General features: G+C 41.0%; 1 protein-coding gene across 9 annotated transcripts in view; it reads right to left on the reverse strand.

Moving 5' to 3' along the window:
• BACH2 (BTB domain and CNC homolog 2) overlaps nucleotides 1–26,967 on the reverse strand; it is a 361,249-nt gene extending 334,282 nt beyond the window's left edge. For 2 of the 9 annotated variants that reach the window (XM_081296111.1, XM_081296115.1), the window contains exon 1: nucleotides 26,441–26,580. Coding sequence is in view for 1 of the 9 variants with exons in the window: in XM_081296109.1 (XP_081152235.1) it covers nucleotides 25,314–25,365 (52 nt within the window). In the remaining 8 variants the exon portion in view is untranslated. The other 7 variants (XM_081296113.1, XM_081296108.1, XM_081296109.1 and 4 more) reach the window with 7 other exon arrangements.
• Nucleotides 26,968–27,301: the final 334 nt, after the last annotated feature.

Raw genomic sequence — 27,301 nt, forward strand, 5'->3', positions numbered from 1 at the left:
ACTGGGATTATAGGTGTGTGCCACTGTGCCTGGTGTTTCAGTGTCTTTCAAATTTTGCTTTTCTAGTAGTTCATCTTTATTATGTTTTATATAATTGTCAATCCATGGCATTGGGAATTAAGAACAAAACAAAATGGATCCTTCCCCTCAGACAGTTAAAGAAGCGCAATTCTATTGTTACATCCTGTGTCTGCACAAATACGTAACAATGAATACCACCCTTATGTATAATTATAATGCATCAATAAAAATATGGAAAAAAACAGCACAATTCCAAACAAAGAAAGTTGATGTTCATAATGATGTCTGTAATGATAAAGTTGATTTTTACACTAATATAACACACTTAAAGACTTTAATAATGAAAGATTAACTTATATTAAGTGCATCTTATTTAAAAGATGCTAAATCAGAAGAAAATTCTCAGTAATCAGAACAGTTTACCAACCATTCTAGGTGAAATGATTAAGCTGATTCTCTTGTTAGAAACAATGAAACTGGTTATATTGGTTATATCAAGTGAAGAATAAGAGAAATGGAGAATGAGTAAAAAGCCCAGACAACTCCCAAACCACCAACAGTTGACCATAGACACGCTTTTGCCAAAGCTTTAAACAAGAAGCAAAATCAGCTGGATGCAGTGGCACATGTCTGTAATCCCAGCAACCTGGAAGGCTGAGGCAGGAGAATTTTGAGCTCAAAGCCAGTCTCAGCAGATTAGCAAGGCACTTAGCAGCTCAGTGAGTCCCTGTCTCTAAATAAAATATAAAAAAGGGCTGGGTATGTGGTAGAGTGGTTAAGCACCCAGGGTTCAATCCCTGGTACCAAAAACAAAACAAAACAAACCCAAAGATGCAAAATCATCCTGACTCTCATATTCTTTGCCTCGCTCATACTTTAGGTGAAAATGTTAATGAGAACAGAAGACTGGCAGCAAAAGAGAGGCAAAGGGCTCAGTAGGGTAGGACTGGGGTCTGACTTGAGTGAGTTGACTCTAATTTAAAGTTTCACCCTTCAGTATTCTAGGCTGGTGTGGAGGAAAGTGCTTCCAACTCCTGAGTCTTCTGAGTTTTCTAGATGGAGACATGTTTTCTAAAAGCAGAATAAACCAAGTTAGTTACCAGAAAAACTGGTTGGAAGAATAAAGAACCAAGTAAATGTATAGTCAGAAGCTAAAATAAAAATATGATCATTTGTAAATACAATTTTTTTTCTCTCCTTCCTAAAATCTAATGCTAAAGTAAGGTGTATTTTCCAAATCTGGCAGCTTAAGTAAAAATAACAATTGCCACTGCAGGGGAAGAAATGCTTTACAATTCATAGCTGCAATACTGAAAGAAGGAAATCCTGGATTCTCCCCACAGGGGAACCAGGACTCTGAAGATCTGTGTCACACATTCTGGTATTTTGAGGACTTCTGAGAAGGTAGAGAAAATGTAGGTTATTGTCATACAACTTGGAATTTACATTCCAAAAAAGGAATCCTCAAACAAAAAAGGAACCCCCTGTGTAGCAGCACTATAATATTGTTTGGATTCTTTCTAACACTCGGTGTATTCCTAAAAGGAACTACACATTCAGAAACTGATGGCACAGGGGCTAGGACATGCAATGGGTAACTATGTGAACTTCTAAAACTTGCTTCCAAGTAGATGATCCTTGACCTCATCTGCTTTGCTTCAAGGAAACATCAACTTGGCCCTAAAATGTTGCAAGCGGCAATAAATTAAACACCTCCACAGTCAAAAACTGGTAGCCGTGTGAATGAATGTGCTAAAAGTCAAAGTTAGGCCAGTGCAACAAATGCAGTTTCAAGCAACCAAGTGGAGCACATGAAGCTCCTTGGCTTGGCATAGAACCATCTGCAAATGCAGTGCTTAGAAGAGGGCCAGGCATTTGCCACTGAGTAGAACTTGGCAAAACCAAAGTTCATGGTCCAATGGGACTTTGCCTCTCCACTCCACCAAGCTTGATTGTGAGGGCACCACACTTTGTCAAATCTCATGCCCACTTTTTTTTTTCTTTTTTTGAGAGAGAGGGGGGGGGAGAGAATTTCAATATTTATTTTTCAGTTTTCAGCGGACACAACATCTTTGTTTGTATGTGGTGCTGAGGATCGAACCCGGGCCCCACGCATGCCAGGCGAGCGTGCTACCACTTGAGCCACATCCCCAGCCCTCATGCCCACTTTCCCTCTTTGTTTTCCTTGACCTCTTTGCAGTAGCCTGCACTGTTCAGCAGCTTTTCTCTCTCTTTTAAAATTTTCCTCTCTGGGTCAGCTGCTTCTCCTTTTTCTTTTGTGGTTCCCTGATCCTCATTCTCATTCCTCTTTTTGACCAAGGACAATTCCCAAGCCCCTGATTCTCTGTCTCTCTCTCTCTTTCTGAATCATCCATTCCCAGGACATTGATTCTCTCCTTGCCCAGAGTTCCCAAATCAGACCTACCCCTGCCCTTGGACTCCTCACTTTCATCTCAACTCATCAATGAACCAGCTTGTATCATACATTTAACTCATTTAAAAGTCTTAATTTCTGGCTGCACTGCTACTTTATCTGACAAAAGAGCTTCCCTATTGACCTTATTCATTTGTGAAGTAGCGAAATTACCTTCCTAGCTACCCAGGTTCCAAATCCAAGTTACTTTTCCCCTCATTTCCTCTTTTTCATCTTCAATTCGAATCAGACTCTAAGGCCTACTGACTCTACATCTCACCTCTGTCTCTTATTATCCATTTGCACTGACCTGAGCTTGTTTAACTCAGAATAACGCTTCTCCTCTTTCTTCCCAATGTTTCCTCTTTTCAAGTTGACCAGCAATCTGCTGCCCTCTGGATCTTCCTAGCATTAACCCCAGCACTTCAAGAACCCTTACCACCACCCTAAAAAGCTACTGCATGGCCCGATAGTGAGGGATGAGATGACAGAATAGCTAAGAACTCAGGCTCTGGAGCCTGATGTGATGCTTTGAATCACAGTGCCACAACTTAATCACTGTGCCTTAGTCTCCTCATCCCTAAAATGTACTTGATAATATCTCTTTAGAGGGTTTCCATGAGGATAAGATTAGTTAAAAGATGTAAAGCATTCAGAATAGTGCCCAGCACAGTGAGCAAGCTACTAAGTGTTCAATTTTAATGACTCCCAGCAAAGTGGCCTACACAGTGCCTCCTGAACCTGGGTGCCCATCCTCTCCTTGTTATTAAACCTTCTCTCATTCAGCTTTTTCTGTGCAGATGCCCTTCTCTTGGCTGCTCTGTACACCTTCTACCCATTGTCAAGGCTCAGCCCTAATTCCCACTCAGCCACCAGATTATTCTGACTGTTCTAGCCATATTCCATCTCTCTTATCTCTGAACACCCATTAATATTTATTGGATGTCCCCAAATCAAGTTGTTCTTTAAATTACTAAGGGGGGAAGGCAATCCAAACTGTGGAAAGAACATTGGTGTTGGAGTGGCAGGCCTCACTCTTCACTATAAGGGCCCCTAAGTGGGTGCTGGATGTCTCAGACAATCAGCTTCTTCCTCTGAGAAACAGTTAAGATCATCTCAACGTTTCTTCAAAGACTGAAAAGAACATATCAAACTCCCATCACATCATCAGGCATAAATGCTGGTTCCCTTCCAGCAAGACTGCAAACTCCCCAAGGGCAGTTTATATTTCTCCTGGTCCCGAGGACTGTACCAGGCTGGTAAAGAGCAAAGAAACTCCTAAGTCTATTGACTCCATGGCTGTATTACAAAATGGGTCTTTCCATTTTTATTCTAAATAACGGTGGCTCCATCATAAAGTACATTTTAACCTAATCTGCCAAGAACATGAACTGATTATATTCTTGCTCTAATGAGGGAATGTATTATCCACCTAACCTTTACCTTTTATGTGACACTTAAGATTTTTTAAAGATTTGTTTTTACAAAACAAGAAATTCTCGAAAAAAAAAAAGAAGAAGAAAAGTAAAAGAAATTGCCATGCAGAGTAATGTGGAAGATTTTTCATACCTAAAAAGGGAATTTTCAACCACAACCTTAGTCATAAACCTTCAACAGGCAAATCAGCAGCAACAAAAGATAAGCGCCAGGAGAGAATCCGGCAGAAGTGCGACTTGGGTACAGGCGGAGGGTTACAGGACTCACAAGACAAGCTGCCGGAAGTGGGTGCTGTACCTTATCACGGCCGCCCCCACCTGACCACTCTCGGCAGCCTCAGAGGAAGCACACAGCCCCCGCACACTTTCCAGCTGCATCTTGGCAGCCACAAAGTACGCACACATAATCAGCCAACGTACAGCGCTGTATCAGAAGCATCAGTGTGAAAAGGGAAAGATCTTCAGCTCCCGATGAGTAACCTGTGTTATTTAGATTCTATCACCAAGACCTGAGGCTGAGCTAAGGGGAGACCTCTCTAAACACACCCATGCAACCGTGGTAACCAGCCACACAGTACAAGACCCTAGCATCAAATCCTTGGAGCCCTTGAAAGCCTGAGACAGCAAACCCCCTGGTAGAGTATGTGTGTGGTGGTGGGGTGTCCCCTGGGGACTACAGTTCTTGCTCCTAATGTTCAGTGACAAATGGAAATGTCACTGGTTCTAAATGCAGAGAGGACTATGCCTGGCCTCAAAATCAGTCTAGACAAAGACAAGACTCATGGTCCCATGACCTCACATTGTCCTACAAATGAAAAGGCTGTATCTTACTGAATGAATGAATGTAACCCATACATTTGGAGCATTGTTCTTTGAGGGGGTTCAGAAACTCACATAAAATCTCATAAGTCAAGAGAAAATGGGGGAAAAAATTAAGAACAACTGTTTACCAGCCACTTCTAAAACTTTGTTTTGTTCTACTTGAATAATTTTATCACCATTTTAAGCAGCTAAACTAAAATGCACCTGCACTGTAAATTGTTGCGAGAACACACCTGTTCTTCAAATATGACTTGAAAATAGTTTGGTCTCCCCCTCCACCTCTCCAGGATGCTCTCATTTATATTTAATTTGGAAAATAAGAAGAAAAAAATCAGTAAGTTTAAATTCTGACCATAACTTAAAATTCTAAAGGGATCATAGATGAGCATTAAAGAAAAATGGGGCTTTTAAACATCTTCCCATAATCCAAAATACACTCAGTGTTTGGAGGTCACTAATGTGATAATTACAAGGAGGGGCCCACTATAAACATAAGGATCTCTATTACAGCAGTGCATGTACAAAACATATAGTCTATAAGAGCCACAGTCCCAAGTTAATGTCATATTCTGGACTCTAAAATAATTTTAATTTACAACTAATAAACTCAACCCCCAAATAGGCCAAAGAAACTATGAGAACATTTATCTATATATTCCCACTTTCCATATAACTTAACTATAGCCATTCTGAGTCAGAGCACCAAAAATGTGGAGCATTTCCTCCTCTACTCAACCTGCGTAAGTTCAGCAACCCTTATAAGTCTAAATACAAGATGCACATCATTAAAGGATTATCATGGATGTCCATAAGCCTCAAGGATAGACACTGAAGTCTTCTGTGTTGGCAAACCCTAGAACTACGTCTCCTTCAGAAGGGAGGCCTCTGGATCAATGTCTGTCCTAAGTTTATTTATTTATTTTCTTAAAAGGGGTTATAGCATCTGTAATTGCTTTCTTTATAAGAATGTAAGTTCGAGTACCTGTAGATTTCCCTAAGCTAGAGAGAAAATTTCTGTAAAATTTTGAGAGTTGTAATGTTCATTATGGATTTTAAAATGGAATTTCCTGCCATTTACCATTTTCATTGCATTTTTTAGTCCCTAGTAAATAAATACACTCCCCAGGTATCCACCCTTTACTATTCCCTGGTATAATGTCATCTTAATTCTTCATTATCATCTGCTAGTACTTCTGTTGGGAGAAAAAAGTACAACTGTAAGAGGAACCTGGACAATAATGAAAGTCAATATTTCAGTATGTTTCAGTATGTTAACCTCTTCAAAGTAAAATTCTCTGCCTTGGACTCCTTTGTAATGGTAACTTTATATTTATATTGATATAATATCCGAGGGGTCAACAGTTTGATTTTTTTACTTTTTTCCTTCAAAAGAGTATCACAAAGTCAAATGTCAGCCTCTTCTACAGGACAATTTAAAATTTCACACTGTTTTGTAATTCCACTCCCACATATATGCATGTGTGTGTTCAGCCAAAGATATTTTCTCCAATATTCAACAGCAGTGCTGTTCATGATGACCCCAAACTAGAACTTGCACAAATGGATGAGCAGGGGTATGGTCACACATTGAAGTGCCATACAACATAGAGAACCCAAAAGCAACCACTATACACAGCAATATGAATGAATTTCACTAATGTGACTGAATGAAAGAAGTCAGATACAAAACAGCAGTGCTATACACCCCTTTATGTAAAGTTCAAAAACAGGCAAAGCAAATCTAGGCTTATATTACATATAAGAGTAGTGGTTACAATAGATGGGACAGTTACTGGAAGGGAGCCTGGGGAATTTCTGTGGTGCTAATGATGTTCTATGTCTTCACATGGGAGTGGGTTACTCAGTGTGTTTACTTTGTGAACACACAGTATAATAAATGTATGTGATATGCATATTCACTCTATATTCTCGTTCAATTAAAATGCTAAATATAATTAAACTATCTTATTCTCTCAAGAAGTAGATTTACAGGTATGAAAACTAAAGCAGTACAAGTAGAATGGAGCTTAAGAGTTGGATTGGAATTCCAAATTTTGCCATTAATTACTCAATCTTAGCATCTCTGGCTTCCATTTCTACAAATGAAGTCAACAGCAAAGATCAAATGATGTAATACTTAGGACATATGAAACAAGAAGGATATACAAAGGATTATCACTATTGCCTATAATACTGACATTATACTTATCCAAGAATTGTTTAAAGGTTCTATACAAGACAAATCATAAATTAATTGGTAATCCAGCATTGCTAGTTTTGCTATTTTAAAAACTTCCTAAAAATCAAAGGTATGCAATGTTTATGCTACCCAAAGTTAAAGCATCCTGCTCAATCTAGAATCTGGGACATTCAGAAGATCTTATTAACAGAATTTTTGAAAGAGCATCCTACTGCACATTAGAAGATGATGTCAAAGGTTAAAGTTTGAATCCCTTTCACTCTCAATCCTCTGGTTCCCTCATGCCTTTTTTTCACCAACCTCTCTTGGTTTGTGCTTTCCCATCTTTCTATTTTTTTTTTTTTTTTGGCGGGGGAGGGTAGGGTAGGGTACCAGGAATTGAATTCAGGGGCACTCGACCACTGAGCCACATCCCCAGTCCTATTTTGTATTTTATTTAGAGACAGGGTCTCACTGTGCTGCGAAGTGCCTCGCCTTTGCTGAGGCTGGCTTTGAACTTGTGATCCTCCTGGCTCAGCCTCCGGAGCTGCTAGGATTACAGGCATGGGCCACCACACCCAGCACCTTTCCATTCTAATTCCCGCTCTGACTCACTTCCTACCTGGCTGTACCCCTTTTTCCACACACTGAAATGCCAACCACTTTCCTGGGTGCGGTTAATCCATCCTCTTATGGGACACCCTTCTAGGCCACCAGGACCTTTCCTTCCTCTGAAACACTTTTTTCCCATTTTTGACTCTGTTTGCTGAAACAGCCTTGGATCAGAGCTCTGGATGGCTGTCAAACTGTGATTTGACAAGTCACGTGCTCATAGCTCGCCTCCCCGGGCTATATTTTTTCCTAAAGACAGAAACGGGACGTGTGTAATATTTACTTTAATTCCCCTCAATGTCCTGTTCGTTGTAGATATTAAGTGTTTGCTAGCCAATGCTATTTTTATGGATTCAGGGAAGCAAATATCTCTAAAAGTAGGGCGAAGGTGCAGCCGGATATTTCCTTTCCATAAGAAAATGCTGTCAGTGGCACCTCTTCTTTAAAACTCGCTGTTAAGCTCTGATCTTCTTTCCTCTTTAGAGTCTAAACCAGAGCTTAATAGAAATATAAGTTGAGCCACATATGTTAATTTAAATTTCTAGTAGCCACATTTTAAAAAATGAAAATAGGCCAAACTTATCTTAATATTTTTTATTTAACCCTACATATGCAAAATATTAACATTTCAACATGTAATTAACATAATAAAATTTTCAAGGAAATACTTTATATATTTTTTTATTATTTGTTCTAAGTAGTTACACATGACAGCAGAATGTATTTTGACTCATTGTACACAATGGAGCACAGCTTTTCATTTCTTTGGTTGTACTACTATATATTCTTTTCTGTACCTACAGATTACCTTAACAAGAGAGAATTTCCAAGATTTTGAGAACTATAGCTTTCTTATAGCACAACTTAATTTGAACTAGCCACACTTCAAGTGCAAAAAGTCACATGGGACCAGTAGCTATCATATTGGAGAGTGCAGGCTAGAATCTACACTAAAATTACATGATTTCAAACCATTCTGAAAAATATTCTAAGCTCTGATAAACCCTTTGGGGATATGTAGTAATGTTTCTAAATCTTGCTGTTAAAAACTGAAGAATAGACTTCAAGCAATTATACTTCTAATTGCTATTAAGTTCAACTTCAATCTCATACCTACCCAATATTTAAGATGATGATTTAATAATCTTGAAGTGATAAAATGCCATGATTTCTAAAAATAAATTTTTATAAGTTACAACGTTCTTTTATCAGGAGCACAGTCAACCAGGTAGCCATAGACTATAAACTCCATGAACATTGCTACTGTGCAATTCATTTTATGTCTTCCCAGAACACCCAGCCCAGAACTTTGCCCACAGGAAGACCACAGTATATATCCACCAAGAATGAATAAATGAATGAATAAAGTAGACATGATATCTGGTAGAAAACTCATAGCCTTCTGACCCACAGGCAATTACTAACATGATAAAGCGTGATAATACTTGTTCACAATTACTTATGGGTGAAGAAATCAAAATCCAAAAAACGTTTCATTAAGGCAGAATTTAGAGTTTTCCTAAAGTCAGTCCTATAAAAGGAAGGGGAAACCTTGCTAAACTAAAATTAACACATACGTGTAATGCACAGAAGTTATTATAATGTCTATACTACTTAACCACTTTTAAAAGCCCTTTGTCATACTTTGTCCAGATGATATGCATAAACCAAATATTATCTAAGCCAACTGTCGAAGTATGATTTCTTGTTCTATATACACACACACACACACAAAAAAATTCCCAAAAATATTTACACAGCCTTAAAGAACATCCATTCGTAAAAAGTATTCTCCACTCACTTTTGACATTTTGGTGAATCTACTTTATCTCTGATTTTAAGTCATTTGAGAAACCTCTTTATTTTGAATTTTATGACTATCATGTTAATTATTGGTTCTGCTATGGACATCAAAAGAACAAATGACTAATTGCATGAAGGGGAAACCATTAAATGAATCATGGATTCCACTTGAACTTCATTAGTTAAAAGGATAATTAGCAAAATATTTAAGGGTATAAAAAAGAGATGAGTTTAAGTTAGTCATTATCGTTTGTAGGGAAAAAGACAAAAATTATTTTACTTTCCTGATCTTAAATCTAAAATCTGAAAGATAAGCAGTATTGTAGAGAATTATTATAAGATATTCAGACTTCAAAGGTTCCCATAAGGTCAAAACATGGAATATGTAATAAAAAAAAAGTTAACTATAAAATCAATGTATTATGGGATTTTAAAAAATCATTTAAATATCTCTTGGAGTATGCTTAACAGGTACTCAGAATCCTAATCTACTTTGAAATTTTTAATGAATATAGAAGAAAAAATTGAAAGCATTAACAAAACATATCAAAGCAAGTATCTAGTCCTATATACTAAAAAGAAAATATAACAATGTTGTATTGTAGTTTAACTCCAATATGTGCCCAAATACATAAACAATCTAATCTTTACATTGTGGGAAATGGATAAATATATTTAAAACTAATTGTGCAATAAATATTCATTTAGCTTTGTGTACATATAATATACCCAGGTGTTTTAAATTAATATCACCATATAAACTGATAATTTTCAGTGCAGTATGCATTTTGATAAATAAAGTCACGAAATCTTAAGAACTATGAGGGTTCTTAGAAACATTTAGCCCAGTGCCTCTCAAATTTATTCATGTAGGTGCGTCCTCATGGGAACTTGATGAAATGAAGGCTCTGGTTCAGTAGGTGTGGGGGTGGGGCTGCATTTCCAAGAAGCTCCAGACAACCAGAGCTGAGAACAGCTGGGCAGGACACTTAACATTCCCAGATTGGGACAGAACAGCTATCTTAATGCGGCTTTATGGAGGTGTCATCTTAGGTGAAATCCAGGCTGTGCTGTGGGCTCAAAATGCTGTGGAAGAACTAGCATCTGGTGGGCATTCCCAGTTCTGTACCTGAACAATTCAGTTTTTCAATCCAAATGTGAAAAATCTACCGTTGTTTTTGTTTAATGTCATCTTGCTGCTTTGGGCCTGGTATTCTCTCAGCTAATTTTAAATTAACAGATCAAATCAGAAATATTTTCAGAAAATAATAATTCACACAAATCTTTCTAAATATTTAACAGGTCACATGTAAACAAAAAACAAAGATACTCTTAAAAATAACTATTACAAAGTAACATCCTTGGGACCACTACCCAGGTAGGGAAGTAAAATAGGTCAGTTCTTCGGAAGTCCCCAGCCAGCTCCTTCCTGTCCCTCCATCCTGTCCTTCCATGGCCCCCAGGGGTAACCCTTAACTGATATTTTCTAGACAATTGATCCTTAATTTCCTGTGTGGTTTTACTACCTATGTAGGTGTTGCTAAACAATATACTTACTTTTGCATGCTCATTTTGAACTTTGAATGAATAGAATCAGGTTATATATTCTTCTGTCTTGCTTTTTTCATTTGACATTATGATAGGATTCTCCAATTTTAATGCATTTTTTATTAGTTTAACAAACACATAGAATGTATTTCATGCTGGCCATTTTCCTAAGCATACACTCTATTCAATTCTCCTGACACCCCTCTCAGATCGTCACTATCATTTCCCCTGATACACAGATGAGGAAACTGAAGTTAAGAAATTTGCCCATGGTCATACAGTAAGTGGCAGAACCAAAATTTGAACCCACACAAAATCCTTTCTCTTGCGCACCCAGAAATGTTGTCTCTTCACACCCTCCTGTATATAGTTTTATTAGCTCACTTTTCAATCTTAATAGTATCCCAGTGCATCAATGTAGCAAAATATAGCAAAATTCAATACAATGTTGTTGGGAATTTGAGTTTTTTCCCAATTTTAGCTTTTGTGAATATCCGTCTTTAAACATTTTTGTCTGTGTTTCTTAAAGCATGTAGGTAAGTGATCCTTAGATGTATGCCTAGGAGTAAGATTGCTGGGTTGTAAGTTATTTGCAGATTGAACTTGGTTGGGCAATAACAAGATGTTTTTCAATGTAATTTTGCCAAGTTTAATTTCTATAAACTATATCCAAGAACTCTCATTCATTTATATCCTCGCCAACACATGATACTGTCAGATTTTAAATGTCTGCCAATCCAGACTGTGTGTAATGGTATGTTATTACAATTTTAATTTATGTGTCTTTAATTATTAATATTGAACATTTTTTTTTCTTTTTTGGGAGGATGGGGGAAGTACCAGGGATTGAACTCAGAGGTACTCAACCACTGAGCCACATCCCCATCCCTATTTTGTATTTTATTTAGAGACAGGGCCTTATTAAGTTGCTTAGCACCTCATTTTTGCTGAGGGCGGCTTTGAACTTGTGATCCTCCTGGCTCAGCCTTCCGAGTCACTGAGATTACAAGTATGCACCATGGCACTTGGCTTAAGCATCTTTTTCTTGGGCAGGGGGGATACCGGGGGTTAAACTCAGGGGCATTCAATCCCCAAATTATCCATTCTGGCCCTTGATCACTATTGCTGTATATTGTATTTGAATGCTTAGCGTGCGTGCATGCGCACGCGCATGAGTGTGATTACCAAGATGAATTCACAACTTGTCTCCAGAGAGGGACCACAATTTATGCCAGTATCATGGTTCTACACTGTGCTCTGTGCCTAACAGAGTTCTCTACAAAGAGCAAGGCCTAAGCCCTTGATCTGTTCAAGAAGTAATTTCAGAATAAATAAAAAAAATACTTTAGGAAACTATGCAAAAACAGTTCCTGCAAGATAGGAACAGATTATGAGGAGTTTGAAATGTCATCCTGAGGAGTCTCAACTTTTTTTCTGGGCAATAAGAAGTTACAGAGGGGTTTTAAAGCAGCAGAGTCAATGAGTTTGTTTATACATTCATTCAGGTATTTACTGAGGACCCTTTTAGTGCCTGGCACTTCTAAATACTGACACTAAAAGATAAAAAGAATAGCAGGTGGTATATATATTAAAAATCCAAAATGCTAAGACGACAACTGGAAGCATAAATCAAACAAACATTGAAGATGAAGTGTGGAAGAGGCAAGGTGAACACAAAGTTCCAACTGACGAAATTCTAATTGTGAGCTTCCCTAGGAAGGGTTTATTTCCTCTATCAATAAAGCAAGGTGCAAATGCCCATGGTTCTAGCAGCTAGGAAGCAAATGACAATGGAAGCATTTTCAAGATGAAGTGTTTGGAAGGCTCGAGGTGGGGGGGGGGACCTTATAAATGTAATGATGCATGCCATTCTTATTATAGGCTAGAAATTCAGTTGCTTCAGCTACAGAATATAAAAAATAAAGGTTCCTGGACAAGACTACCTGTGATGGTCTAGGGGGTCATCTCTGATGATCTGGCATAAACTTCAGAAAAACAAACCAAAGCTAAACTAAAAACAAGACATTCCTGGTATAGATGTCATCGGGCGGCAGAGTGTGACCATGCATCTGAACTCCTTGTGATGCTGAGGGCAGCCCCTTGGCATGGAAATGCGACAGCACACATCTTCCTGTGACTGCTGCTCCTCTTCACCCCACTGTTTCCTCTGACTCCAGTTTTCTGTTGACCGGCCTCTTGGAACCCTCCAGCAATGACTCACATGGCAGTAGTGCTCAGCAATACCACAGCCCTCCACAGTGGGCGCTGTGTAGGAGGCAGGCAGCTGTGGGCCATGGAGTCTGTACCAGCTTCTCCCTTTCTGCCTTCTGGGAGGATTCAATTTTCAGCCACATTTCCCTCAAAACACAGCCCTGGCAGGAGATGCTTAGTGCACAGATTTCTAAATGATGAAAGGATCTGGGTTTGGCTCCTTGATCATAATGAAACTAAAAACAGTAAGATGAAAAAAACAATAGGATCATCACATCATCACACCTTCCAAAAAAAATAAAATAAAAAGCAGCTTTACAACTTGGGTGAAATTAAAAGATCAGGGAAAAAAAAGAAAAAAAGTTCAAACTAATATTTTCCAACCTTTCACTGAGAGCCAGGGCTAAAACCACATGTTTTGAAGGTCTTGCACTGTGTTATTATTAGAAGTCACAATTCTATTGATACTGATGAGTCATTTGTATCGGCGGAAACCAAGAACTTCCATCAACATCATGTTACACACAGTCACCGCGGCTTGTTCTTTATTACTGGTCAAAGCTGCTTCAGAATGCTTAGCAAAGCTACCAAAAAAAAAAAAAAAAAAAGAACTCTTCAGCGTGTGCAAAGCTTTCCTTTCCTTAGCCAAGCTCACTTTAATCATCCTTCTCAAGAGTTTAGGGTGATCTGATCAACTTGTATCTACAAAAGGAAGTTTATGTAGAAACCTCAGAAAAGCAACATTTCACACTTTCCGATGAAAATAAGCACAACTGAACTCTGAAAGCAAACAGTGAAACCAGCTCAGAAAACACACCGCTACCTTTTAAATGATCTCAGGTCAGGTGCTTTTGTTTTTGCTTTTGTTTTTGTTTTAACCTCAACAACATGTAACTGATGCAAACAAAAACTGTCATCACTTAGGAATTTCAGGCTAGTCACTCCCACTCCCTGCCCACTCCCCACTCAGGGCACACTCCTTCCCACAGAAGGAGAAGTGGGTCAAGTTTCAGTTACACCAAGAAAGCCTGAGTTAAAGGTTTATGGAAAGTCCTGCTGCTAAGTAGGAAATAACAGTACATTTCCTTTCCCTTTTTGTCAACCCCTCTCCCCATAAAGATTCCCAGAAAACAAAATGAAGTGAGAGTCGTTTCCCCCGAAGCACTTTTAGAAATGCTGCAATTCTTCACACAGTTCCTATAAAGGCAGAAACTTGCCCAGTTTTCTGTCATGTAACCAGAAAGCTGTTTGGCTGCAGGAAGAAGAGCACCCAACTTAGTGATGACCACAGATCTGCAAATAGCCCCTCTGCAGCTAGCCAGCCCTGTGCTGTCAAGGGCGCTCTGGCACTGGGGGCATGAGTCAGCAGGTGCTTCTGTAGGAAACTGCTGACATGCTAAATTACTCTTGCATACATAAGGTGCACACACCTACTACCCAGCAAAAACAAAAACAGGGTACATGCAAATTACCAAACAGAAACCTCTCTACCCTTGCAATTCCTATTTTCCAAGTCTAGACCAAAAGTACAAGTAATGTATGCCACAGTTCAAAAAGAAGTTAACAACTAATAATAATTAATAGTGGTAATAAAGAAACAAATCTCCTGTTTCAATGTATGGAACAGCTGCATTCAAAATCTCACAAGTCCGTTAATTTTAACTGGCTTTAATTTTAACTAGATTTAACTGCTTTTTTTCCCTTCTGAAAAATCAAAATAGTTGCCATATCGACCACAAAAACTGGTAACAGACAAGCACAGTTCCTGTTTTTCAGAAGGGACTTACTTTCAAACCCACAATATCAAGATGCTTAACATAAGTGGAAATTTAAAATTCATTGTCTAATGTGGGAGATTTCAACCTGTACACTCATTCGGGTCCCACAAATGTTGCACTGTGATCGCTCACCACACTTCATCCTACGTATGTATCTTTCATCTCTGTTCGCTCCCTTAATACAAGACCCAAAAGGCCACAGGGGAACTGGTTGTCTGGAACTCAGAACATATTTTCCACAGAAACAGTGCCATGCTGGTGAGACAGTGACCCAGGAGAGTTCATGAAAATGTCTCCAATTTAAAATATGAGTCAAAGGTTAAACTTACAATTTAAAAAGTAGAAGATAATACTATAAGAATAGTTTCACTGAATCCCCTCCTCTCACCATGCACAAAAGTCAACTCAAAGTGGATCAAGGAGCTAGATATCAAATCAGAGACTCTCCGTCTGATAGAAGAAAAAGTTGGCTCCGATCTACAGATTGTGGGGTCAGGCTCCAAATTCCTTAATAGGACACCCATAGCACAAGAGTTAATAACAAGAATCAACAAATGGGACTTTCTTAAACTGAAAAGTTTTTTCTCAGCAAGAGAAACAATAAGAGAGGTAAATAGGGAGCCTACATCCTGGGAACAAATTTTTACTCCTCACACTTCAGATAGAGCCCTAATATCCAGAGTATACAAAGAACTCAAAAAATTAGACAATAAGATAACAAATAACCCAATCAACAAATGGGCCAAGGACATGAACAAACACTTCACAGAGGAGGACATATAATCAATCAACAAGTACATGAAAAAATGCTCACCATCTCTAGCAGTCAAGGAAATGCAAACCAAAACCACCCTAAGATACCACCTCACCCCAGTAAGATTGGCAGCCATGATGAAGTCAAACAACGAGTGCTGGCGAGGATGTGGGGAAAAGGGTACTCTTGTACACTGCTGGTGGGACTGCAAACGGGTGCGGCCAATTTGGAAAGCAGTATGGAGATTCCTGGGAAAGCTGGGAATGGAACCACCATTTGACCCAGCTATTGCCCTTCTCGGACTATTTCCTGAAGACCTTAAAAGAGCACACTACAGGGATACTGCCACATCGATGTTCATAGCAGCACAATTCACAATTGCTAGACTGTGGAATCAACCCAGATGCCCTTCAATAGATGAATGGATAAAAAAAATGTGGCATTTATACACCATGGAGTATTACACAGCACTAAAAAATGACAAAATCACGGAATTTGCAGGGAAATTGATGGCACTAGAGCAGATAATGCTTAGTGAAGCTAGCCAATCCCTAAAAAACAAATACCAAATGTCTTCTTTGATATAATGAGAGCAACTAAGAACAGAACAGGGAGGAAGAGCAGGAAGAAAAGATTAACATTAAACAGAGACATGAGGTGGGAGGGAAAGGGAGAAAAAAAGGGAAATCACATGGAAATGGAGGGAGACCCTCATTGTTATACAAAATTACATATAAGAGGTTATGAGGGGAATGGGATAACAAACATGGAGGGAAATGAATTACAGTAGATGGGGTAGAGAGAGAAGATGGGAGGGGAGGGGAGGGGGGATAGTAGAGGATAGGAACGGTAGCAGAATACAACAGTCACTAATATGGCAGTATGTAAAAATGTGATGTGTAACCGATGTAATTCTGCAATCTGTATTTGGGGTAAAATGGGAGTTCATAACCCACTTGATTCTAATGTATGAAATATGATTTGTCAAGAGCTTTGTAATGTTGTGAACAACCAATAAAAAAAAAGAATAGTTTCAAAACCAATGAAAGGCAAACTCTCTTGAATGTGTTTTGAAGAAATGTCTAATTAGAAGAAAATGAGCGGCATGCCTTCTAAGGGAGACTTTGGAACTGTGCCTTTAGATTCAGTCTAGATCTTCAATATTTTTAAAAAGTGGTTAACTTCACTTTTTTTTGTGGAAGAGATAGTGCTAAGGATTGAACCCAGGAGTACTCCACTAGTAAGCTACATTCCCTCTCTGTTTTATTTTGAGAAAAGGTCTCACTAAGTTGCCCAGGCTAGTCTTGAACTACGCTCAACCTCTCAAATAGCTGGGATTATAGGCATGCACTACCATGCCCAGCTAATTTCACTTTAAAATGCATAGTATACTCTTATTTTGGCATAAAGCAGCATTAAAAAATCCATCACTTCTAGGTACTAATTTTTTGTTTGCTTCAAAAAAAAAAATGATCAAGAGTTGGAAGAGAGGGCTGTGGTTGTAGCTCTGTGGCAGAGTACTTGCCTGATCTGTGAGGCACTGGGTTCGATCCTAAGCACCCACATAAAATATAAATAAATAAATAATAAAATAAAATAAAGGTATTGTGGCCATCTACAACTAAAAAAAAAATTTTTTAAGAAGCTGGAAGAGAAAAAAGGAGAGTTACAAAAAAGGGTAATTGGAGAAAAGGGGACAGGAAAAAGGGAGGCTGAGCGAAAGGAATACACAAGGCATATTTAATTGTGAAGACAGGAAAAATTGGAACTAGAGAGCAGTACCCCACTGACAGGGCCCTTCCAAAGAAAGAGGACTTCACCTCAGTTCAAGAACAGACTCACAGAATGAGCGAAGTCCAGCGGACAGTTCTATATACTGCCACTAGATGGCGCCATCAACCCAACATAGCATGGTTGCTGGAGGAGTGTGGCGGGGTGGTGTAACAGGCATCTGATTCTTCACGTTTGGGTGTTAACCTGGCAAAAACTTTCTCCAAAATAAGTATAGTTCCATTAATCAACCAGTCCCTCCAAACTTCCAAGTGTCACCACCATGTTAACAGTATGGGGCACACCAATATTGAAATAAAATCAATTCAATTTTTATCAATGAAACTGGTATAACTGGTGCAGGGAGGTAAGTGATATCAGATTCACTGTTTTTTTATTCCCCCTTCAAAGATTCAGTATTCAAGGATCGTAGAGAATTCTGGGGTCATTGCCAGTGACTGACAAAAAATCTCTAATCATAGATCAAGTAGCTTTTCCCTGAAGTTTTGTTTAAATGTCACATAACACACCATCTTGCTACATTAAGTTTATGTGCTCAAATCTAGTATCTGGCAGGAGGAAGGTGATGCTAACTGACAAATGTATTATTAAGAATCATCTGCCCTTTATATTTTTAGTATCACTGTGGTTTCTATGCTCTACTCTGCTTGTCTATATTCTCCATCCAGGCTTAGCTTATAAAGAACCATCTCTTCATTCAAAAGTGTTCTCCAGGGTATGAAATTCTACATTCCTATCTTCAGGGTTTTAATTCTTTAGCTTTATCTGTTATTAATATGCTGATGCCTCAGAAAAGTAATGCACAAGGTACACTTAGATACTCATATTCTAATAAAATTATATTTGCAATATCCTTTTCTGAGATTGGTTTTGGGAAGGCAAGACAGAAACTAGTTGAGATCATTGGGCAGCTAAACGACAGCAGAGTACAATGCAAAGAAGTAAGGACAGAAAGAGGACCTTGAGGAACTGATAGCAAACTTGCCTACCTCCTTTACAGTTAAGACAAGATCCATCATTCCTGCTGATCTTTCCTGGAGGGGAAATGTTGAAAAGTAAGGGTTAACTCAATGAATGTCTACATTTTCCTCTTGCTGAATGGGTAATAAAATATTTCACAGTTAATTTTCATTTTTTTTCACTTTGACTCTTCAGGGCTTATTCATTTGCATAATATGGAATCTTGAACCCATATAGATATTCTACAAATCAATGCAAGTAATTCTCACACTAAATCAGCAGCTTTAATTTAAGCTCATCATTGTTTGCATAGAAATCTTTATGCACTCATCTGCTTGATTTTTTAATCACTTAAAACCTCCAACACTGACACACTAAGCATCTCCCCATTTAGCCACCTCCAAAATTTGAACTAAAAGCTGAAAAATAAGCACAGTACATTCATACACTTGATCATCTCCCAAACTAAGCTTCAAACATGTGCTTAATGTTCAAGCAGGTCTCAGAAATAATGCCTCTTGACTCAAGATGACAATGTGGTGTCCAGCCCAGGCACAGCTGAGCTGAGTCAGCATTCTAAATAGTGACCCTGCAAACCCAAGGTAATCAGTGGGCACTGCCAAACTGGCTGCCTGGCTGAGTCCTTTAAAACCATGGAAATCTTCAGGTGAGAGTTGCAACATAATAATCTGGCAAGATAATCTCTTTCTGAAATCGACTAGAATGAGAACAAAGGTTACCTGCTTTTATCTGTTACTGGTAGCTAATATTTCCAATTAGGAGCTCTAATGGGATTGATTCTGAATGAAATTCTTTCTCCAGAGTAGAATATCTACTAGAATAGTTTGTTGTTGGCAGTGGGGTTTTTCTTTTGGTGGTGGTGTTCTGTTTTTTGCTTTTTCTTTTAAGCTATAGATAAAACCATGGGGACAGGCCATGGAATTCATGTTCTATGCCTAATTCATCTTTTGCTTTTCTAAGCCATCACTTTTACTTCATAATCTCTAAATGGACAAGATCTGAGGAATGCAATTATTAGAAAGTTAGTCCTGTGAATGACAAGAAATATATTCACTCATGTTCCCTCAGAAATTATTTTTCAATCTTATCTTTCAAATAGATGTCAACAAAATGTCCAATATTTCAGAATGAGTTAGCCTGTATTTCCACTTTTGGGACCTGCTAGAGAGTGTTCCAAATTCAAATGAATAAGGACAGCAAAGTGGAGGCAGAGCCCGGGAGTTAAGAGTACAGCTCTAGCATCATACATCCAATGTCCAATCAAAGCTCGCTCTCATTAGCTGGGTGACATCCATGCTCTCACTGCTAAAGATCATATGCAGTTCTGGGTTGTTATGGGGAAAAAGTAACTTAACATGAGCAACATACATAGGAAGCTCTTAATGCAGATTAGCTATCATCAAAGAAAAAGAAAATAGAGAGGTTTTAGCATACAATATAGCCAATTTGTTTTAAATAGATACTGTCAACACTCCTAAATTGTGCTTCCAAAAAACGGTCTAAATAATCATCCTTGATCTGCAGAGGATGGAGACCCCTCCTGCTCTGTGATAAGTGAAGCACTTTAGATAGAAGTCTGACTCACATTTTCACTCAAGGTACTTGCCTAGGTCTCATACACACAGACATTTTGAAAGGAGTGTCCATGTAGCTTCTGATCCTTCAAAAATTGTCAAAATTATCCTAAATATATTCAAAGTAAGAAATGTTAACTAGTATTTTTTTTCAAGAATGGAAATAAACAGTACTTTTGGCAATTAGCAATTCTGTTTTTATCAGACTCCAGAGACCCAGGTAAAAAAAAAAAATCAATTTTGGACTCTGTATACAGGAATCATTATTTGCCAAAATGGCCCCAGGGGTTATATCATGGTTTGTGCAATACTCCAAAGGGCCAAAGAGAGTAGTGAATTAATAGGATTATGAGGTTGGAGGAAAAAGCAAGCCTCAAATTTCCAACTGACCCTCACTGAAGCTCATTGCACAATTCCTCCTGGTTGGTGGGGGTGGGAGGAATCACTACCCCTGACCAGGTCAAAAACCCCCTTCCCCAAATTGTACCGTGTTACATAGAATAGTTTTCCTTCACAGAAGTTTAATGAATTATCTGCAACTAACTGGTTAATGTCATCCTTTCTATTAGATGGGGGCTTCATAAGGGCAGTGGCCAGGACTGGCTTTGTTCCCCACTAGCACCATGATAACCTGCTACATAAGAGATACTAAGTACCACTACTGAACGAGTGAATGAGGCATCTGCCTCTAAAGAACAGCATTTCTGGACACTTGGTCCATTTGGTAATATCTGCAAGTTCCTGTTGCTTAGACGAATACAGTCTGGGAAGAAAAAAAGTTCCAAGAATCTATGGATATGGGGGATACTAAGGAAAATTGCTGACCATGCACATTTTTTTTTCCTGCCCGTGGAATGTGACTCACCACACTAGAGTCTCCCAAAGTGGGCTAGACCTGTGGAAACTCCTGAGACATCTGCCTGAGACTGACATTTGAAATATTTGAAATAGTATGGGAGAGAGAAGAGATAGGAAAGCAAGATTAGAGTGACTGGGAACTTAGAAGCTCCAAACCCTTCTTCTGAAGGGTTAGAGTTGGTCCATATGCCAGCCACAGGCTCAGGAACAACTGAAGAGAAGAATGGAAGTGCAAGGACTGGAAAGTAGAGGATTTCACTGCTTGGGAAAAAAAGATGAAAGACGACACAGGACAGGAGGGAGCTGGAAACCAAGCGCCAGCTCTCCTTCACATCTGCTGCAGCCCGTCCTACAGCTAGCTCTCAGAAAGAGGACAAGAAGGTCAGGGAGGAAAATGACACATCTCAGAACGAAAGGACAATTCATTATCAGGCTAAGGAACAAAGGAGAAGCTAACCAGAGGAATACGCTGGAGAAGCTGTGATTATGAAGTCACAGGGCCAACTGGGAGGCATTTGGGCTGTAATTCCAATGACTAGAATGAACTAGTACATGAAATGCTTTCAGATTGTAGATATTGATTATTTGGGGGGGGGGGGGGAAACAACTCAAGGAAAAAACAAAGGTGAAATTCCTGCTTGATTTTTGAAGTAGAGCCATAGCAGGAGGAGGCTCAATTTACATATTCTTTAAAAATGAAATGACCCTTGAAAAAGGACATTGTGGTAAGATTCTGAAGATATGTTCTGGTTTAAGGAAGTTGAATAGCATGCTGATATTAAGATTAAGTTTCAGTTTTAAGTAGAATGACATTTGAAATTAATAAATAGGAAAAAAGAGGAAAATTCAACAGGGAAATTTTGAATTGACACATTCAGCTCCTTTTCTATTAAATGTTCCAGACCAAAAAAAAAAAAAAGAGTTATATTTTACTGAATTTACAAAATGTTTAGTCCACGGCAGGTTTTAGTTTGGACGTGAACAAATCGTAAATATTCATGTAAAATTTAAAGATGGGATAGCAATAGGTCATACATTGTCATTAACAATACAGAGCTCTTTTCCCTCATTCCCAGGGTGTGGCTGCTGCTTTCCCCAACATAACTGGGGCTCTGCCAAAAGTTTCTTATCTGCTTTACCAAATAAATTACAATTTTCGCAACCAGCCTTAACTTCTGAACTTTGAGTGTCTCTGGGAGGGTCATATGTCAATGAGGCTTCTTCAATATCCAGACAGGGAAAGGAGAGGAACAGGAGACAAAGGTTCAGTCTGTTGTCTAAAGTGCAGAGATTGACAAATGTGATGTCCAGTATCGTTCTCTGTTCCATGTATGAGAGGATAGAGACCATGTTCTCTGTATGTGACATAGTACTAACCAGTCATTGACTCCATGCTGGACTGTGTATACAGGATGGGGAAATAATTTGTACACATCCAAGAAAATACACACTTACTCAGATGAAGTTCTGATTAGAACCTTCCGATGCTGTAGAATGGGCACAATGCCTACTTCACAGAGTTGTGCTGAGACATGTAAAGTAGTCATATATCTCATACGTATGTAAAGTACCCATGTAAAGTAGTTATCACCGTATGGCACATGTAAGCATTCAACAAAACAAATATATTGTTTTAGTGAATGTTCTTCAATATCAAATTCCCATTGGAAGTCCTCGGGCATTAAACGGGCCAAGTTATACCCATCTGGTGGATAACAGATAAATAGAAGGTAAGTGATTCAAAAGCAATGAATTATTTACCTGCAGAGGATAACATTGTGCCTGTGGAATTATTTGGCTTTTCATGTTGAATTCTCCATTTTAATGGACAGTATTAATACCTGAGTGAGACTTAGTGTTGATTTGGTTTGATTTGGAGTTTTGCTTTTCTTACATATTTCAATTTTCCTGATACTTGTAATGATTCATTTGGTACACACTCAAAAATCATCCACTTTGTGTCAGGCCTTTAGAAAATAACTAACTATAGAAATATTAAACAATCAGATGTTTTAGTCTGTTAAGTGGTAGAAGACAGGCCATCTTCAGGACAATGCTAATTTTTACATACATTCTCAACCAATGTTTATAAAAATTTGAGCCAATATTTTTAAATAGGAAATTCCACATAAAAATCCAGATATCCAAATTCCCTTGGAAAAATCGAGTGATATGACAGCACAAAGCCAGCACTGCCATCAATTCCTGCCTGGCAACAGTAGACAACAATGAGTGAGGTTGAGCAGTGGTTGTCTGCCACTCCATAATACGCCCTCTCCTCACCAGAACAAGGCACATAATTTGTAGGGTTCAATGAAAATGGAAATGAGAGGTCCCTTGTTCAGGAATTATTAAGGATTTCAAAAAGATAACAGCAGAACATAAAACCAGGTGTGAAATCCTTCTGAGGGAAGAGAGGAGGGGCCATGTGCAACTGCACAATTCTGTCGCCATGAAGCCAGTCCTGCCCCTTGGGCCCCTAGACAAACAGCAAGGTGTTTGTTTACCTAAGTATTCTCCCATTCAGTCAACAATCAAGACAGTATTTTCAATATGCCAGACAACTAGCCCCTGAAATCTGAGGTTCAAAGCCTAGCTCAGTGTAGCAGCACACAGCAAAGCGTGAGAGCCACTGGGCCCTCTCTTCCTTGTTAAAGCTGGATCCACACCAGAGACACCAAGTGAGACTTAATCCAAGTAAAATTAAACTGCTCCCAACAATACAGATTGGCCTGAGCCCTTTTGTTGGCATCACAGGGGCCTCGATTACAAATTCTGAGGCACAGCTCACAAGTGCTAATGAATAACCAAGTCCCCTTGGCTGGGTAGACAGTGGGCCCAGAAGTGAAGGGCTGGCCTAAGAGAGATTTGAACATGAACCTCACCATCTGGCTCTCTGTGACTCACTTTGATCACAAAATGAATTGCAACAAATTGAAGAGCACATGGCCAGAGTTAATTGTCTCATCTGTAATCTGAACCTACTTTTAAGCAGTTATTATTACCCTCTATCAGGTGAAAATGTTTTCTACCATCACTGCAAAGTGCATTTTCCTGATGAACTGTAATGGATCATTAAATTCCATATCTGAATAACAATACTTTGCACTTATTCAGTGCCTTTCATCCAGGGATTTCAAGGCAGTTTGCAAATAATTAAGCTCCTCACATAGCAGCCAGAGGTGAGTGACTGGAAGGGAATTGCCTGAAGATACTAAGTCAAAGGGCATAATTCAACAGAAAGAGAATAAATGGCTTCCTCCCAGGCATTGGTAATAGTAAGAGTGAATTAGGGGATCTCCATTCCCTCTTTCCTTCTGCTTCATCCCTTCTTCCCTACAACAGATGCTGACATGCAACATACAAAGGACCGAAAAATAAAATAATATAGAGGTGTTCAAAATTTGGTTATCAGTTCAGATATACACATGAGGAAAATGTATCTTTCCATGTAATCCTGGAATCTACATTACAAACTGACACTCCAATCCACCTGCAGAAAGACAGACATCAGAGGAATTTATTGATAATTTATGATCATCAAATGGCAAGCCTGAAGTTTTCCAAAATTCAAAATGAAAATACTAATCAAAGTAATTTGTTCCATGATTGTCTATTCCATTTCTGGTCCCCCACCCCACCTGAATGATATTTAAGTTTCAGAAAGAGCAAATAGAATGGAACTTGGAAATTAACGCATTTTTTTAGACCAAAGTACAGGAGGGAAAAACATCACAGCCACTCAAAGTTTTGCGGTGAAATTATAAACTCCAGAAAAACTGAATTTATAATGGAAAGGCTGACAGACCTTTCACTGGAGCAGTTTGAATGCAACATTGTAATTTAGCAATCTCTCTTACAGACTAAAGACTAATTCTAACAAGATGTCATTTTGACTCACGTTTATTATTACCTGCAAGAATGAAAAATGCCGTTTACTCGCGAGCTGCTGGAGAACCAGGGTGGGGCGGTCTCACATTTTAAGCAAGACGCCCGCTGCCTTACTGAAATAGCCCTCTCCACCAGAGGAGTGGCAGCCTTTCACGCTCAGCTTCTTTCATGTCAGCCAGAGCCTTCGCAGCTCGACATGCCTTTCCTACATGTTACATTTTAATGATCTGAGAAAACCGTTATCAGAGTTAACATCTCTAATTTTACTCTAAACAGACAAAAGCAAAAAATCTCATTAGGCATCATCTCCGCCAAGGTTCCCACTAGGCAGTAAAGAATTTTTATCTAAAGTAATTGCCCTTTTTAGTTAAATACACTCAACAGATGAAATTTACACAGAGTGAGAGACTGCAGCACTAGACAGCGAAGGTGCAAACCGAGGAACGCCGCGTCTCGCCACCCGCGGGGAATCGGCAGCTCTGTCTAGAGGGGGAGGCGCCCTTGTCCTTCTGGTTTCGCGGTGCCAATGGTGGTGGTGGTGGCGGTGGCGGTGACCCGGAGGGCACGCTGTGAGAGCTGCCGCGCGGGAACTTGCCCCAAGTTGCCAAACTTGCTTAAAGGCAAGAGGATGCTGATAATACCTTGCGCGCCCAAGACCTCTGAACCCAGGAACGCGCGGCCTTCCAGACACATACACCCGGCCCTGCCTGCTTCCTCCCACGGTCCAAGTTCTTGCAAGTCCCTGGCCAGAGCGAGGTCGCCGAGATGCTCGCTCAGTCCCCTCTCGCTGGCACCTGGGGTAGCCCGTGAGCGCCGCCCTCCGCCCTCTCCGTGGCGTTCGGCTCCTGAGCACCCACAGGGTGAGAGAACTGAGAGACCCACGGAGAGTCTGGGCACGGGGAGGTGCTCCCTAGATAAATTCCCGTCCTAGTTGGAGCTTCTGGGGCTTGGAGACTGTGTGTAGAGTGTGGGTGCGTGTTGCACTTGGACTTCGTGTAGGACCTTGGGAAGAGATGGGTGCAAGGTGTCTCAGAAGCCACAAGGTTGAGCTCCGTGGGACGCATTCCGACTACCTACGCCTGGCTAGTAGGTATTCCACCTAGTTCTAGTCTGCTCTGCGAGGTCCCCAGTTGCTTTTTCCTAGGACCCTAAACTTGAGCTTTGATCCCCCTGCAAGTCGCGATGATCAGGGCCACCCGTTGGCGGCTGACAGCTGAGCGCAAAGGCGCGGCGACCGCAGTCTTTGCGGAACAGCCCTGGGCACGGATGTCTTGAGCAGGGAGGAGGCCGCCGGGCCTGGCGCGCGGATCACCGGCTAGGGACCCGGTTGCCCGACCTCGACCGCCAGGGACAGGGCCGTAGGTCTGACAGCTGCTCGGGCTCGCGCGGACGCGCGCCTCCCTCCAGCCCGCCCTCCCCACGCCTGACTTATTACCCTCTGCTCCTCCTCCCCCTGCTGTTCCAAAACACCAGTCGACGCGAGCAAAATACAATGCCGCCTCGCCCGCCGTAAACAGCCAGGCGGGGAAAGCGCACATTTGCTGCTGCGCGTCCGCCGACTCTGCTCCCAGCCCCTTCCCGTTCCTAGAAAAATGCCATAAAAGCGAGCAGGGCGGTGGGCTAGCAGCTGCGCGCCCGGCGGCCGCGGTTCCCTTCCCGCGCCGCTTCCCCACGCCTCCCCGCCCGCTCCGCGCACCCACTCCCCGCGTAAACTTGCCCCGCTGCCCTGCCCGGCGCCGCGGCCCACGGCCCGGGGCCAGGGACTCACCTCGCCAGAGAACTTTGAGTCCTCTCCGCCTCTTCTTCCCCGCGTCTTTCCAGCCCGCAGCCCCCTCCCGGCAGCAGGCGCGGTGGGCGATTCGGGGGTCAACGAAAGCTCGCTGAGGGCACACGCATCACATGGCAGCTCGTTCCCAGCCCCCCGAGTGTGCTGGGAAGGGGGAGGGGAAGGGGCGAGGGGAGACCGGGGAAAATCGAGAACCGGGCGGCGGCGAGACTGGGCAGGCGGGGTGGCGAGGGCGGCGGCGGGCGCTCACGTTAGCGCTGCTGCGATCGCAGCCCGGGAGTGCACGGCCGCTGCTGCTGCTGCTGCTGCTGCTGCTGAGGCGGCGGCGGCTCGGCGCTGTTTGCTCCGCGCCGCGCGGCTCGCGCTCTCCCCGGAACGCCCACACTCTCAATCGCTACATTGTTGACATTCGGCGCTGACGTCACCCGCTCCCCATTCACAATAACTTTACGGGAGCCGGGCAGCGCACCTCCCCGGCCGCTGGGGCGCCGTACGCCTGGCGACTAGCGTAAGCCGCTCCGCGAATGGCGCTCCGGGGGCTGGGGCTGGGGCGGGCGCGCGCTTCGCTGGCTCGCGGGAGGGGGCGCGCCTCACGCCGCCGCTGCAGCCGATCGCCCCGCTTTGTGCGGCCGCGCGGCCGGGAGAGCCCTCTCCTCAACGCCGGCCTGACAGACTCGCTCAGCCTGGCCTTGCCAGGCCTTGAAAGACACGGATTTGGGGCAAGTGGGATTATAGTAGTGATGAAGGCTGGTGTGTCACCTGGAGAGGGTGCCAGAGCCCCAGGCACTATTCCCAGGGAGGAGAGCCAAACCTCGAAACCTGGGATTCCTGGGTTGTCTAGCC

This window comes from Spermophilus citellus (genome assembly GCF_964194105.1).
Source record: "Spermophilus citellus genome assembly, chromosome: 5".
Classification (NCBI taxonomy): Eukaryota; Metazoa; Chordata; class Mammalia; order Rodentia; family Sciuridae; genus Spermophilus; species Spermophilus citellus.